The sequence below is a fragment of the Natrix helvetica genome, assembly GCF_964273705.1.
Source record: "Natrix helvetica genome assembly, chromosome: 3".
NCBI lineage: Eukaryota > Metazoa > Chordata > Lepidosauria > Squamata > Natricidae > Natrix > Natrix helvetica.
In genome coordinates this window covers 58,325,364-58,339,449 of record NC_138549.1, presented here as the reverse complement: position 1 = coordinate 58,339,449, position 14,086 = coordinate 58,325,364, and the positions used below count along the sequence as shown (strand labels likewise).

Genomic DNA, 14,086 nt, shown 5'->3' with positions numbered 1-14,086 from the left:
CATAACTTGAAATCAATTATGTTAAGGGAGGATTTTTTACTTTAGATCATATTAATGTCACAGCCAGAAAGCTGTTCAATGACCATAATTTCACTTGAGATGAGAATTATATTTCCCTCAAAATAGTGTCTCCATTCTTTTTTTCTACTTTTATTTTGAATTAGTAGCATTGTCCATTAATTTAATTTTGGGGGAAAATGCTGTCTCCTTCCTAGCAATCCAAGCAGACAATTCAGAAGAGAGAATGGAGCCTCAGAGCTGTATCGTATTCTGGGTTTTGCTTCTATTATTTGTTGACCAACCCAAATCACAGGCTTATTTGGAGATTCACTTGAATTTTTTTCTGTTTTTTATAATGCTTATTAGTCCACAGAAATGAAATTTGAGGGCTTTGTTTCTATTCTTGTCCTCTGTCATGGTGCTCTGTTTTGTCTTATCTTCCTAACACCTGCTGCAGTCATTATCTGCCTATAGTCCTAAAGAGAAAGATTAATTGCCAAATTAACTATTTCTCTCAGACTTATTAATCTCCTGCAGTTGGTGTGGGATGGATGTGAAGTATCAGCAGAGTTACAGAGAAATCCTTATCTCAAATTACACCACTTGAACATGTGTCTGTTTGTCCATGAGAGTCTCTGCCAGGAATTTCTTAAATACCTCCCCGAGATAAAAAAAGCAAATGATTCTTAGGCTCCTTGTGTACTGAGCAGGGCTTTTAGTTCCACAGTGCAGCTGATTTTGAAAGGTTGAGTTCACTTTTGTGATAAACATCCACTACACAAGTATAGCCATTTTCTTGGCCTTTTTTGCTTCACAATATTATTGGAGTGAAAGTGATGTGAGAAGACTTTCACCCCATGGATTCCCAAACATGTCTAATGGATATCGTACACTGTCTCAGCACCTCAACGACTTGAAGAAGGAGAACTTCAGCCTTAAGTTGCGCATCTACTTCTTGGAGGAGCGCATACAGCAAAAGTATAAAGATAATAGAGAGGATGTCTACAGGCAGGTGAGTTGGTAGTTGGTTATTTATTTATTTATTTATTTACTTATTTATTCATCAAAAAATTACAAATTTGAATGAACAAAAGGAAATAACTAAAATATGATAGGGATGATAGTGCAGATCTCAGGCCCTAGGGACCTCTTAAATATGGGATGAACTCCATAGAAGTTAAGTTGGAATTAAAAGTGTGAAAGTTAATATCTGAGACAACAGAATAGGGTAAGATATTTCAGACTTTGACAACTCTGTTACAAAACTACCTTTTTTTACAATTAAGATTTAACTGGTTTATATTACATTTAAAGTGATAGTTCGTATGCATTACATTATGATTAAAACAAAAGAAATAATTTATAGGTAAGATGTTACGATGTACAATTTTGTATGCAATATCTAAATCTGATTGCAAGCATCACAGTTCTAAACTATGCAAACCAAGAATTTCAAGCTTAGTAGCATTAAGACATTATATTATGGGCAGAAGAGTGCAAGACTTTTCTTTTAAACTACTTCTGAACTTGCTCAATTGTATTAACATCTGATACATGGTAAGGTTTCCAAACAGTTGAACCATATTCTACGATTGGCCTAAAGTATGTTTTGTAAGTTCTAGTGAGCAATACAGTGTTTCCAGAAAAAAAACTTTGTAGAATTAAATTCACAAGTTTTAGTGCTTTTTTAGCAATGCTGTTACAATGAATTTTAGAACATAAATTCTAATGAGTACACCCAGGTCCTATTGGGATTGGAGGATGGGGTGATGATGCCACAGTTGAACTTTCCTGAATCTTTAGGAAGAGTTTAGATTTATTTTTATACTATGTTAAAACAAGTCATTGTAGGAAATTAATAATATTTCAACATGCTTTAAAAAATTGGTTTTGTCACTGAAAGTTAGACTCCTGGTAAACTTGGCTTTCAGTCAAGACCAACTATTTCACTAAAGAAGGAAACAGGATCTGATCTGACTACCTGCTTTTATCAACTTTTATGCATAATTTCTTAAGAAAAATTATTGTTGTCTAGTCTCCAAAAATTCTGAAAGAATAGTGTGATATATCAAATGCCTATATGAATTTATGTATGTATGTTCAGGGAACTGGGCACAAGCCTAGGGGGAAAAGTTTCAGTAACTGGGTCTATGTATGGTTTTAGTTGTAAAAAATAAAGTTGGGACATAATTTTAATAAATAAATGTAATGACATGTGGCTAAAGATACAAACCCTCTCATTATTAAATATGCATGTAACTACTTTCACCTATAGCATGAAAATCATCAGTATAATCTGCCTAGCTGGTCATTAAAACAAGCAACATTAATAATTTGTTAACTTTGAATCTGGAAAGTGATATCATTTAATAGTGTGTCAACAGTAAAATATAAAATTCAATATCATATTTGGGCAAATAAAAGATTTTTGAAGATGACTTCTTAATTAGCAGTTTACTGATGGAAAGTAAGGCTTTAATGTACAGCTGATGAATACACCTGGGTGCTCACCGAAAGAAACTGTTAGGTAGTTCAGATGTATTACTTGGCAGACTTGGGCTAATCAATATTTCTGCATTAATGCATTAAACGCCACAGGAGACGCCTAGAGAACAAGTGGAGATCCTCCCGCTCCGAATCCGATCGAACACAGGTAAGAGCCTACTTAAGGACCTACCTTGTGGCAATAAGGGTGGCCAAACGTCAATATTGTGCCACCCTTATAGCGTCCGCAGAGAACCGCCCTGCCGCCCTGTTTCGGGTGACCCTCTCCCTGCTGTCGCAGGGACAGTGGGACCCCCCATTGCAGGGCAGGGCAGAGGAGTTTGGGGAATACCTGCAGGATAAAATTGATCAGATCCGGAGGGGGTGGACCCACTCCAGTACTCCAGAGGGGGCGTCCGAGGTTAGTCTTGAGATTCCACGCTGGGAGAAGTTTGACCCTGTTGTCACCGAAGATTTGGACAGGTTGCGCAGGCGACTGCGAGCCACCACATGTTTACTGGACCCGTGTCCCTCCTGGTTGGTACTGGCTTCCTGGGAGGGTTCACGAGGCTGGCTACTGGGACTGGTGAACGCTTCGTTGGGTGAGGGCCTTTTACCAACCGCCTTGAAAGAGGCGGTGATGAGACCCCTGCTCAAGAAGCCTTCTCTGGACCCAATGGAGCTAGCAAATTATCGTCCGGTCTCCAACCTTCCTTTTTTAGCGAAGGTTGTTGAGAGTGTGGTGGCTCAGCAGTTCCCGCGCCACCTGGAGGAAGATGATTATCTAGACCCGCGCCAGTCCGGCTTCCGGCCCGGTCACAGCACGGAGACGGCCTTGGTCGCGTTGGTGGATGATCTCTGGGGGGCAAAGGATGGGGGTTGTTCCTCCATCCTTGTCCTATTAGACCTCTCGGCGGCTTTTGATACCATCGACCATGGTATCCTATTGCGTCGTCTTGAGGGGTTGGGGATCGGGGGCACCGTATTGCGGTGGTTCCGCTCCTACCTCTCTGGCTGGACGCAATGTGTGTTGACAGGGGAGCAGCGGTCGACCCCGAGGCCCCTTACTTGTGGGGTCCCACAGGGGTCGATCCTCTCGCCTCTCCTGTTCAACACATATATGAAACCGCTGGGCGAGATCATCCGTGGTTTTGGGGTGAGATATCATCTGTACGCTGATGACACTCAGCTGTATATTTCCACCCCAAACCACCCCAACGAGGCTGTTGAAGTGATGTCCCGTTGTCTGGAAGCCGTGCGGGTCTGGATGGGTGACAACAGGCTCAGGCTCAACCCCTCCAAGACAGAGTGGCTGTGGCTTCCGGCACCCCGGTACAACCAGCACATTCTATCGCTGGCCATTGGGGATGAACAATTAGCCCCAGTGGAACGGGCACGCAATTTGGGCGTCCTCCTTGATGCCCGGCTGGCTATGGAAGATCATGTGGCAGCCGTGGCAAGGGGGACGTTCCACCAGGTTCGCCTGGTGCGCCAATTGCGACCCCTTTTGGACCTGGAGGCCCTGCACACAGTCACTCACGCGCTGGTGACATCTCGCCTGGACTACTGTAATGCTCTCTACATGGGGCTCCCCTTGAGGTGCACCCGGAGACTGCAGTTGGTCCAGAATGCAGCCGTACGGGTAATTATGGGGAGATCGAGGTTCTCCCATATAACACCGCACCTGCGCGAGCTGCACTGGCTTCCTGTGGCCTACCGGGTGCGCTTCAAGGTGTTAGCTACCATTTTCAAAGCGCTCCATGGCATAGGGCCTAGTTACCTGCGGGATCGTGTCCTCCCCATACATCCCTGCGGCCCATTCGCTCACACAGAGAGGGTCTCCTCCGGGTGCCGTCCTCTAGAGATTGTCAGAGGGCGGTGCCCAGGAGTAGGTCCTTCTCTGTGGCGGGCCCTACCCTTTGGAACGACCTCCCCCCAGACATCAGAACAACAACCGATCTCCGCTCCTTCCGCAGTAAACTGAAGACCCACCTGTTTCGGCTAGCCGGCCTGGCATAACTCGACAACTTTTCCACCCCTAGGTCATATTTAATTGTTAATTTTAGTTTTTAAACTATTAATGTTAATGTCAGCGTTCCAAATATCATGCAGAATTAAATCATTGTCCAAGGCAAAGTAGTCCTTAAAACTCCAATTTAATAAGACAGGCATGTTGGCATTAAGCTGGTGAAATTTCAACTCTAAGGTACATCCGGTGAATTCCCCAAGTTAAAAGTTCATCATCTATCCCCACACCCCATAATTCATCACATGGTCCAATCTTCATCTTCCACTCTGGCATGTACACCCCTCTTCTTCCGGCCAGGTGTCGAGGTGCGGAGACAAAAGACGACCTTGAGCTTCTAAGAAATCCATAACAATACATTCCACAATCCTACTCCTTTCTATTCCCCCCTCCCAACTACTATACCAATGAAACAGCATAATATGTATGTTTTAATTATGTGGCAGGCCAAAGATCCTAAAAGGAACAGAATTACAGGCCTGACAGGCGGCCTCTCCTCAAGAGAAAACCGTTTCCTGAAAAGAGAATAACATAAATGTTAACTATCAAAATTTAACCACCTCTTCCTCCCCCAGGGGGACCCTTTGGCTTATCAGGGAATTTCTCATGGAATTGCTTCACTAATTTATCTGCTTTCAGATCCCAACTTTTCACCCACGTAGCTTCTGACAAAGGGTATCCCTTCCAATGCACTAAATATTGTAAACGACCTCTATACAGCCTGGAATCTAATATTTTTTTCACTTCATAATGTGTTTCCCCTTCTACCACTACGGGAGGAGATGGAGTTTGGGTGGATGGTCTCGTGCTAGACTCCCTTACCGGCTTCAATAAGCTACAATGGAATACCGGGTAAATTTTCCCTAAGAGTCTGGGTAGGCTGAGTCGAACTGTAACTGGGTTAATTATCTTTTCTATTGGGAAAGGACCTAGAAATTTTGGACCTAATTTCTTACTAGGCATCTTTAATCTTATGTATTTAGTAGACAAAAAAACTTTGTCCCCCACTCGAAAGGGGGGTTGTAGGGAACGATGTTTATCAGCTTGCTTCTTGTAGGCTTCTGCCGCATCTGTTAGCGCCTTTTTGGTATTCTCCCATCCCTTCTTTAGTGCCTCCAGCCATTCATTCAGGGACATGGATGAGGGAGGTTCCTTAGGTAGTTCAGGCATGGGAACGAATTCCATGCCACTGGTAATCTGGAAAGGAGTTAATCCGGTACTGCTGTGAACCGTATTATTATATGCTACTTCAGCGAAAGGTAGCAAGTCCGACCAATTGTCTTGCTGATAGTCCACATAACACCGGATATACTGTTCCACCATCGCATTGGCCCTCTCTGCTGCCCCATTTGTGCTGGGATGAAATGCTGAGCTGAGTCCCTGCGTGGACCCGATCGATTTTAGGAATTCTCTCCAGAACTTGGCGGTGAATTGAACTCCGCGATCTGAAATGATCCTTTTTGGAACTCCATGTAGGCAATAAATGTGTTTCACAAACATTTTCGCTAATTTCTTTGCGGATGGTAGGCTTGAACAAGCGATAAAGTGTGCTTGCTTGGAAAACAAATCAATAACTGTCCAGATTACTTTATTACCACTGCTATCTGGAAGTTCGACAATGAAGTCCATTGCTATCTCTTCCCATGGTCGGCTAGGGTTGGCCACTTGTTGTAGTAGTTCAGGGGGCTTTCCCAGACGGGTTTTCATTGTTGCACAAGTAGCACAGCTTTTTACATAATCTTCCACCTCCGACCTCATCTTTGGCCACCAAAATTGACGTCTAGCGAGGTGGAGAGTTTTCAGGAATCCGAAATGACCTCCTAGTTTCGCATCATGACTCCGCTGTAGCACTTGCAATCTCATTTCTGCAGGGACGTACAGTTTGGATCCCTTCCAGGCTACGCCATCATTAATCGTTAGGATGTCTTTGTTGTTGTTGAACCATGGGTCTGTCTGGAGGGCTGCTTTCAGTTCGGTTCTCAGTTTATCTTGGCTTCGACTGGTGACTTGAGCTGCCTTTTGGTGAGAAGGAGATATGATGGGGTGGAAAATTTCTTCCTTTTTACTGTCAAACTGGGGTTTTCTCGACAGTGCATCTGCTAATAAGTTCTTCCCTGCGGGGATGTGTTTAATTTCAAATTTGAACCTTTGGAAATATTGGGCCCAACGGACCTGTTTGGGGGATAACTTTCGATGGGCAAGGAGAGTTTCGAGGTTTTTATGATCAGTCCATACCTCGAACGGTATATCCCCCCCTTCCAGGAGATGCCTCCAGGTGAGCATGCTCCATCTGATCGCGAATGCCTCCTTCTCCCAAATGGGCCACCTTCTTTCCGTAGTGGTGAGTTTCTTGGAGATGTAAGCGCATGGTAAGAGGTGGCCTTCTTTATTCTTTTGTAGTAGCACCGCGGCTATCGCGACATCACTGGCATCCGTTTGGATTATGAAAGGTCGCTCTGGATCGGGGTGTTGCAATATGGGTTCTTGGGCAAAGAGCCGTTTTAATTTCTCAAAAGCCTTTTGACAGTCGATTGTCCATTTTAATGGTTGGTTTGCTTTTGGTTTAGTAGGGGAAGGCCCCGTTCTTAATAGGTCAGTCAATGGTAGGGCAATTTCAGCAAAGGTTGGAATAAACTGCCTATAAAAGTTTGCAAATCCAAGGAAGCTTTGTAATTGTTTGCGAGTGCTTGGAGGTTTCCAATCTAACACCGCTTTCACTTTTTCTGGGTCCATTTCTACTCCTTCATTGGAGATACGATATCCCAGATAATCTAGCGAGGTCTTGTGGAATTCACACTTTGACAATTTTGCATAAAGTTTGGCAGCTAGAAGTTTTTTCAGGACTTGCCGTACCAGTTTCACATGTTCTTCCATGGTCTCAGAGAAGATCAAGATGTCATCTAAATAAACGAGTACTCCGCGGTACAAGTGGTCGTGTAGCACTTCATTTATGTACTGCATGAATACTGCGGGTGCTCCTTGTAGTCCGAAAGGCATGACTTTATATTGGAAGCTGCCTAAGGGAGTATTAAAAGCGGTCTTCCACTCATCCCCTTTCCGGATTCGTATACGGTAATACGCCTCTCTCAAATCCAGCTTGGTGAAGATCTTGCCCTTAGCCAAGTGGTTCAACATATCTTTCATGAGAGGGAGGGGATAGGTATTCTTTTCGCATACCGCATTCAAAGCTCGTAAGTCCACACAGAGGCGAACCCCCCCATCTTTCTTTTCCCTGAAGAGCACTGGGGCTGCTACTTTTGATTTTGCTGGTTCAATAAACCCTCTTTTCAAATTGGTGTCGATGTACTTCCTCAATTCTATCATCTCTTTAGGCGTCATAGAGTACATTTTGGGCTTTGGTAAGGTTACCCCAGGTTTGAACTCTATGGCACAATCTGTGGCGCGGTGAGGTGGAAGGTAGTTTCCGTCTTCCTCACTGAACACCTCCGCCAGATCCCAATAGATCTTTGGGACTCGTTGGATTCCCGGAAGTTTAGTGTCTGCTGCGGTTGCTGCAGGTTTTGGATGGGTTGGGCTGTTAGGTTCCAATGTTCCTGGGTGGCCTTTTGGTTCCACTGGTGGTAACGGCCCAAGTCCAATAGTCACCTTTCTAACGCCATCCTCCCACTTTATGGTAGGTTCCCACTTGTCCAACCATGCAAGCCCTAGGATAACTGACTCCTGCATTCCAGGGGCCACGATGAATCTGAGGAACTCATAGTGGCGGCCTATCACCAGTTTTACTAACTCAGTGATCTTTGTAGCCGGAGCTCCCCCAATTAGGGTTCCATCCACTTGCTCAAACGGAATGGGTTGTTTCAGGGGTCTGGTGCGTATACCTAGTTGCTCCACTATTGACATGCTGATTAAGCATCGGGTGCAGCCGGTATCTATAATCACCCCAACTTCCCCTTCTACCCCCGTTTTCGGTATTTGGAGTTTGGCTTTTATTTGGAAGGGGCGGATAGGTGCACTCACCATTGGGTCGTCTTCTGGGTTTCCTTCCTCTTCCTCCTCTGAAGTGTCCAGGGCGTTTTCAGTGGCTCCGCTCTCTGCCCCTGCTGGCTGTTGTGCCAGACGACTTTTTTCTGGGGGTTTTCTGGGGGTTTTCTTGACTGTGCTGGCAGGTGGTTGGCGTGGTTGTGGAACTGGGGCTGGAGCCCAGCATGTAGATGCCCGGTGGCCAAGCTGACCACAACGGTAGCACTTTATTTTGGGGCCCCAGGAACGAGGGGTTGGCGGGAGCTTTTCAGTTTGCTGCCTCTGCGTTCGGTGGGCTAACGGTTTTTTTTCAGGGGTTCTGGTACCAGGCTTTGGATAGGTATTAATCTCGTGGTCCAGTATGATTGCAGTGGTGTACCATTCTTGGATACGATCTGGGGTCCCCCTTACGGCACAAGCTTGTTTCAGTTTGGGATCTAAGGCCTTTTTGAACGTATAGACCAATAGTCTCTCTGGCCAGTAACGTAGTCTTCCAGCTATTCTCCGGAATTCCCAAACTAATTCTTTGACCGGCCGACCCCCCTGTCGTAATTCCTGGATCTGGTCTTCAGCATCTACCTGTTGGGCCACATCGTAAAATCGGGCCCGCATCAGTTGGATGAACCCCGTTATGTCATCTAACTCAGGAGCTGCTTCTTCATGGAGTTCCGCTATCCATTGTGCTGCCTCTCCTTCATTCATCCCCTCTGCTATTTCTTGGATCAGTTCTCGATCCGTCAGGTATTGTGGGCCTACTTGGTCAACGTATGCCAACACTCGATTCATAAAGTAAGCTAGTTTGTCTCGGCTGCCATCATAGGTTGCACGGAACCTTGGGGGTGTGGGAGGAGGAGGGGGTGCTGGTGGTTGAACCGGAGCAACCTGTTGGCCTGCTGCTTGGGGTGGTAAGCTTCTTTGTGGGGCCACACCCATCGGTTGGGCAAAAGCCTGCTGAGGCATTGGTGGGGGGGCTGGGCCCTGTGGTGGTCCCATTCCTTGGCTCTGCCTCTGAGCAGCTATTTGGGGTGGCGCCATTGGTTGGGAAGGGGCAGGCGTCCACTGGCATTGAGCCCATCCATGACCCGGGAAGAAAGCCCAACCTGAATTGGCTTGATTGATGGGTCCAGAGCCATCGCTTTGCAGAGGGGGGGAGGTGAAAGTGTTCCAGGCCCCTTTCGGCTGGTTAAGTTTTACTTCCCAACTTTTTTTCACTCCAGGAGGGGAGGGTGCTGATTCGCTGATGGCTGTGTGGAAAGACCCAAGGTCTCCGCTCCACTGCGCAGCAGTTTCTCTGCTGGGGAAAGATAATGTGGGCTTTGCTAGCCTCCACCCGGGTGGTTCTGGGGGCCCCAGGGGTTTTTGTTCACTCACATTTAGGCGTCGGAATTGGTCCTGAAGGCCCATCAAAGACTGGCTGCGTGAGAGTGACTGAGATCTCCATTCATTTGCTCTTCTCCCCATGCTCCAGCCGTCTGTCAGAGTTCCCTTGGGGGGCCCCCCTCCTTCCAGCAGGCATTCCTGAGAAGCAATAAATCCCGAAACTTCCTCTCGCAGGTCTAACTCCGTCTGTGAGGAAAATCTTGGTTTCGGTTCCTTTTCCCTCGCCTCTGCCTGTTGAACTATTTCTTTAGAAGGTGCATAGATAGTCTCGACAAAAATAAGCGATCCATCATCCTTAGCTTTCTCTGCTGCATTCTTTCCCTCCTCCATCTTCACTGAAATTTCGTCCTGCCCAGGGTTGGGTCAGAACTGGGATTCAGTACCCCGATGAAAGAAAAAAAATTTATGGGAGAGTTGAAATAATGTCAGCGTTCCAAATATCATGCAGAATTAAATCATTGTCCAAGGCAAAGTAGTCCTTAAAACTCCAATTTAATAAGACAGGCATGTTGGCATTAAGCTGGTGAAATTTCAACTCTAAGGTACATCCGGTGAATTCCCCAAGTTAAAAGTTCATCATCTATCCCCACACCCCATAATTCATCACATGGTCCAATCTTCATCTTCCACTCTGGCATGTACACCCCTCTTCTTCCGGCCAGGTGTCGAGGTGCGGAGACAAAAGACGACCTTGAGCTTCTAAGAAATCCATAACAATACATTCCACAATCCTACTCCTTTCTATTCCCCCCTCCCAACTACTATACCAATGAAACAGCATAATATGTATGTTTTAATTATGTGGCAGGCCAAAGATCCTAAAAGGAACAGAATTACAGGCCTGACAGTTATTGGGGTTTTAACCTTTTTCAGTATTGTAATTATTTATTTATTTTTTACCTCCTCTGTATGACACTGTGCTTTCTGTTGCTTGTGTACGTCGCCCCGAGTCCCTGTGGGGAGAGGGGGTGTTAGGGTGTAACCAACAAGTTGGGTAGACAATATATTGCACAAGGCATGTTATGTATCTTTAAGAGAGGAGCTCTGCTAATTAGTAGATTACAGCATTTAAATTGCAGCTGATGTTGTTGCTCTCTCTCTCTCTCTCTCTTGATTGATGTATGATAACTGCTGTCTAACTGTTACTACTGTTGCTACTACTTACTGTGTGTAAGTTATTTGCTACTTGTATCCAAGTTATCTTGGTAGTATTGGACTGTTTTTTCTGTGTATGACCTTTTGGCTGTGTTTATGGATTTTGCTATATTCTTCAAAAAGTAAAGTTTATTTTGTTACTTTACTATCCATTATTCAGTGTGGTTGCTTTATCTATCGCACGCTGCGTATACTTTACAGGGTTGCTCTGTTATAACCTCGACCTGGGGTTCATTGCTAGTGCTTGATCGCACCAGTACCTAACATTGGTTATGGGCCCAGACGCCCTGCCTTAACCATAATTTTTTTTTTAAGCACCACTTTTTGGATAGTTTATTTTTGTGAATATGGCACAAGAACAGTCTGCTGCACTCTCCATGATTACCCGGTTTGATGGAACCAACTATGTTTCCTGGTCCTTGAAGTGTTCCCTACTTCTGCGTAGAGAAGGACTGTGGTTTGTGGTTCAGAACCCACCAGATGTTACAGATTGGGATCCTGCTGATAATGAGGATGCGAAGAAGATTGCGCAGTTTAACAGGGACAATGAGAGAGCTCTCTGCATTATTGGACTAACACTGAATGACCAGCAACTGGTCCATATTCGTGGCGAAGAGTCTGCTGCTAGGTGTTGGAACACATTGCGGAGAATTTATGTTCGGGACAGTGTGGGTGCTCATATTCATCTCACACGGAAACTGTTTAGAGCCCGTTTGCAAAAAGGTGGTGATATGTTGGCTCATTTAGACTTCATGAAGAAAACTTTGCAGGATTTGCAAGAAAAAGAGTTGATTTTTTCTGAGCTTCAACAGGTGTATATTATGCTATCATCGCTTGATGAAAGCTACGACTCTTTTGTTTCCTCATTGGAAGTTCTTTCACGAGATGAACTGACATTATCTGAGGTTACCGGGAGATTGCTTGAAGAGTCCAGACGAAGAGAGGATAGAGTTCAGTTCAGAGACAATCAATCACAAGAAGAAACACAGTTTTCAACTGTAAATTTTGTTAAGAAATGTTATTCTTGTGGTGGTAAGGGGCATATTGCTAAGAACTGTAAAAATAGCAAGAAAAGGGGTGTTGCTAATAGTAAAAGAAAAAGCAACAATGTTACTGTAACTGTAGCTAAGGTAGATAAGGCTGTAAACCATAGTTTCTGGGTGGTTGACAGTGGCGCATCCCATTCTATAACTAAGGTTAAAGAAAGGTTTGTTACTATGAAGGCTAGCAAACAGCACATTTCCTTAGCAAATGGTTGGAAAATTAAGGCTTCAGGTGAAGGTACAGCTTATTGTCCATGTATTAATGAAAAATTGGAAATGTTATATGTACCTAAAATGAAATTTAACCTATTATCTGTAAAAGACCTTGTGAAATGTGGGTTTACAGTAACATTTAAGAATGATAGATGCATTATTGAAAAAGAAGGTAATAGTGTTATTGCCAATTTGGAGAATAATTTATTTATTCTACATGAGAACTCTTTAAATATTGCGAGTTCTGAACCTGGTTATAAGAATAAACAGCCCCATGATAACTGTATACATCTACTTCATAGACGTTTAGGCCATGTAAATTTTAAAATGGTACGTCAAACTGTTATTCTATCTAATGGAATCAATTTGAAACCTTGTTCAAAATATCTTAACTGTAATGCCTGTAACCAGGCTAAAAGTAAGGTTACCCCTGCAAACCGGTTTCAAGGATTCAAGACATCTAAACCACTGGATGTAGTGTTTGCAGACCTAATTGGCCCTAAGAAACCTAGCTTAGGAGGTCCCTGCTATATACTCAGCATTATGGACCATTATTCTAGGTATGGTTTCTGTTATGTAATGAAATCAAAGGCAGAAACTTTCCAACATTTTACTAAATGGTTAAAGTTTGTTGAACGTAAGATGGATAAAAAAGTACTTTGCCTAGTCACTGATAATGGGTCTGAATTCACTAATCATAGGTTTACATCAATGTTGGAGAATGCTGGTATAGAACATAGGCGTTCTGCCCCCTACAGGCCAGAACATAATTCATTTATTGAAAGACGTGGTCAATCATTGCAGGCAATGACCAGAACTATGCTGGTTGATTCTGGTTTGTCAGAAAAGCTTTGGGGTGAGGGTATAATGTGTGCAAACCATATTCTGAACATAGTAGTTAACTCAACTACTGGTAAGATTCCTTATACTCTTTGGCATGGTAGGAAGCCTGATTTGAGTTATTTACACACATTTGGTGTCCCTGCTTGGGTGCATATTCCCTCACAGACTAGATGAAAGGATCAAAGCAGAGCTAGGAAGATGGTTTTTGTTGGGTACAATTCCAATCATAGATCGTTTAGGTTCTGGGAACCTGGAACTCGGAGAATTATGCACAGTGCTAGTGCTAAATTTTCAGAACATGTTGGTTGGGAGAAGCTAGAACAAGAGTTTCACAAGGTTTGTGATGATATAGATGTTGATCGTTTGGTTAATCATGATACACCAAATGAGCAGTTAGAGAATCAGGATGGTCCATCTATTACTCTGAAAAGGGAGGAAGATGTAGATGTAGAATCTACTCGTGAGGTGGAACAGGATGATTCTGCAAGTCCTGTATTGCCTAGGAGGTCTACTAGGGACAGGCATCCACCCGACAGATACCAAGCCAGTGTAGTATTGCAAGTTAGCATAGAACCTTCTAGTTTTGCAGAGTTAAGGCTGTATCCTGAAAAGGAAAAGAAATTGTGGAAAACAGCTATGGAGAAGGAGTTGAAATCCTTACAGGAATTGAAGGTTTATGAAGAAGCTAGGCTCCCTTCAGGGGAGAGTGCAATTGGCTGTAGATGGGTGTTTAAAATTAAAAACGATGCTGCTGGCAATGCTATTTATAAGGCTCGTTTAGTTGCTCAAGGGTTTTCCCAAACTGAGAGGGATTACGATGAGGTTTTTGCTCCGAGCTTGAAAGCCTCTACGTTGAGGGCAGCATTGGTGTGGGCTGCTAAGTATCGGTGTAATGTTACCCATATTGATGTTGAAACAGCGTATCTGCATGCTCCATTGCAGCATACCATTTATATGAAGA

At 44.2% G+C, this 14,086-nt stretch overlaps 1 protein-coding gene across 1 annotated transcript in view; it reads left to right on the top strand.

Moving 5' to 3' along the window:
* Nucleotides 1–724: 724 nt before the first annotated feature.
* PDE4DIP (phosphodiesterase 4D interacting protein) overlaps nt 725–14,086 on the top strand; it is a 356,229-nt gene continuing 342,867 nt past the window's right edge. Inside the window, exon 1 of the mRNA XM_081947133.1 lies at nt 725–1,012. Within this exon, the coding sequence (XP_081803259.1) occupies nt 872–1,012 (141 nt within the window). The 5' untranslated portion in view covers nt 725–871. The remainder of the gene's footprint in view (nt 1,013–14,086) is intronic.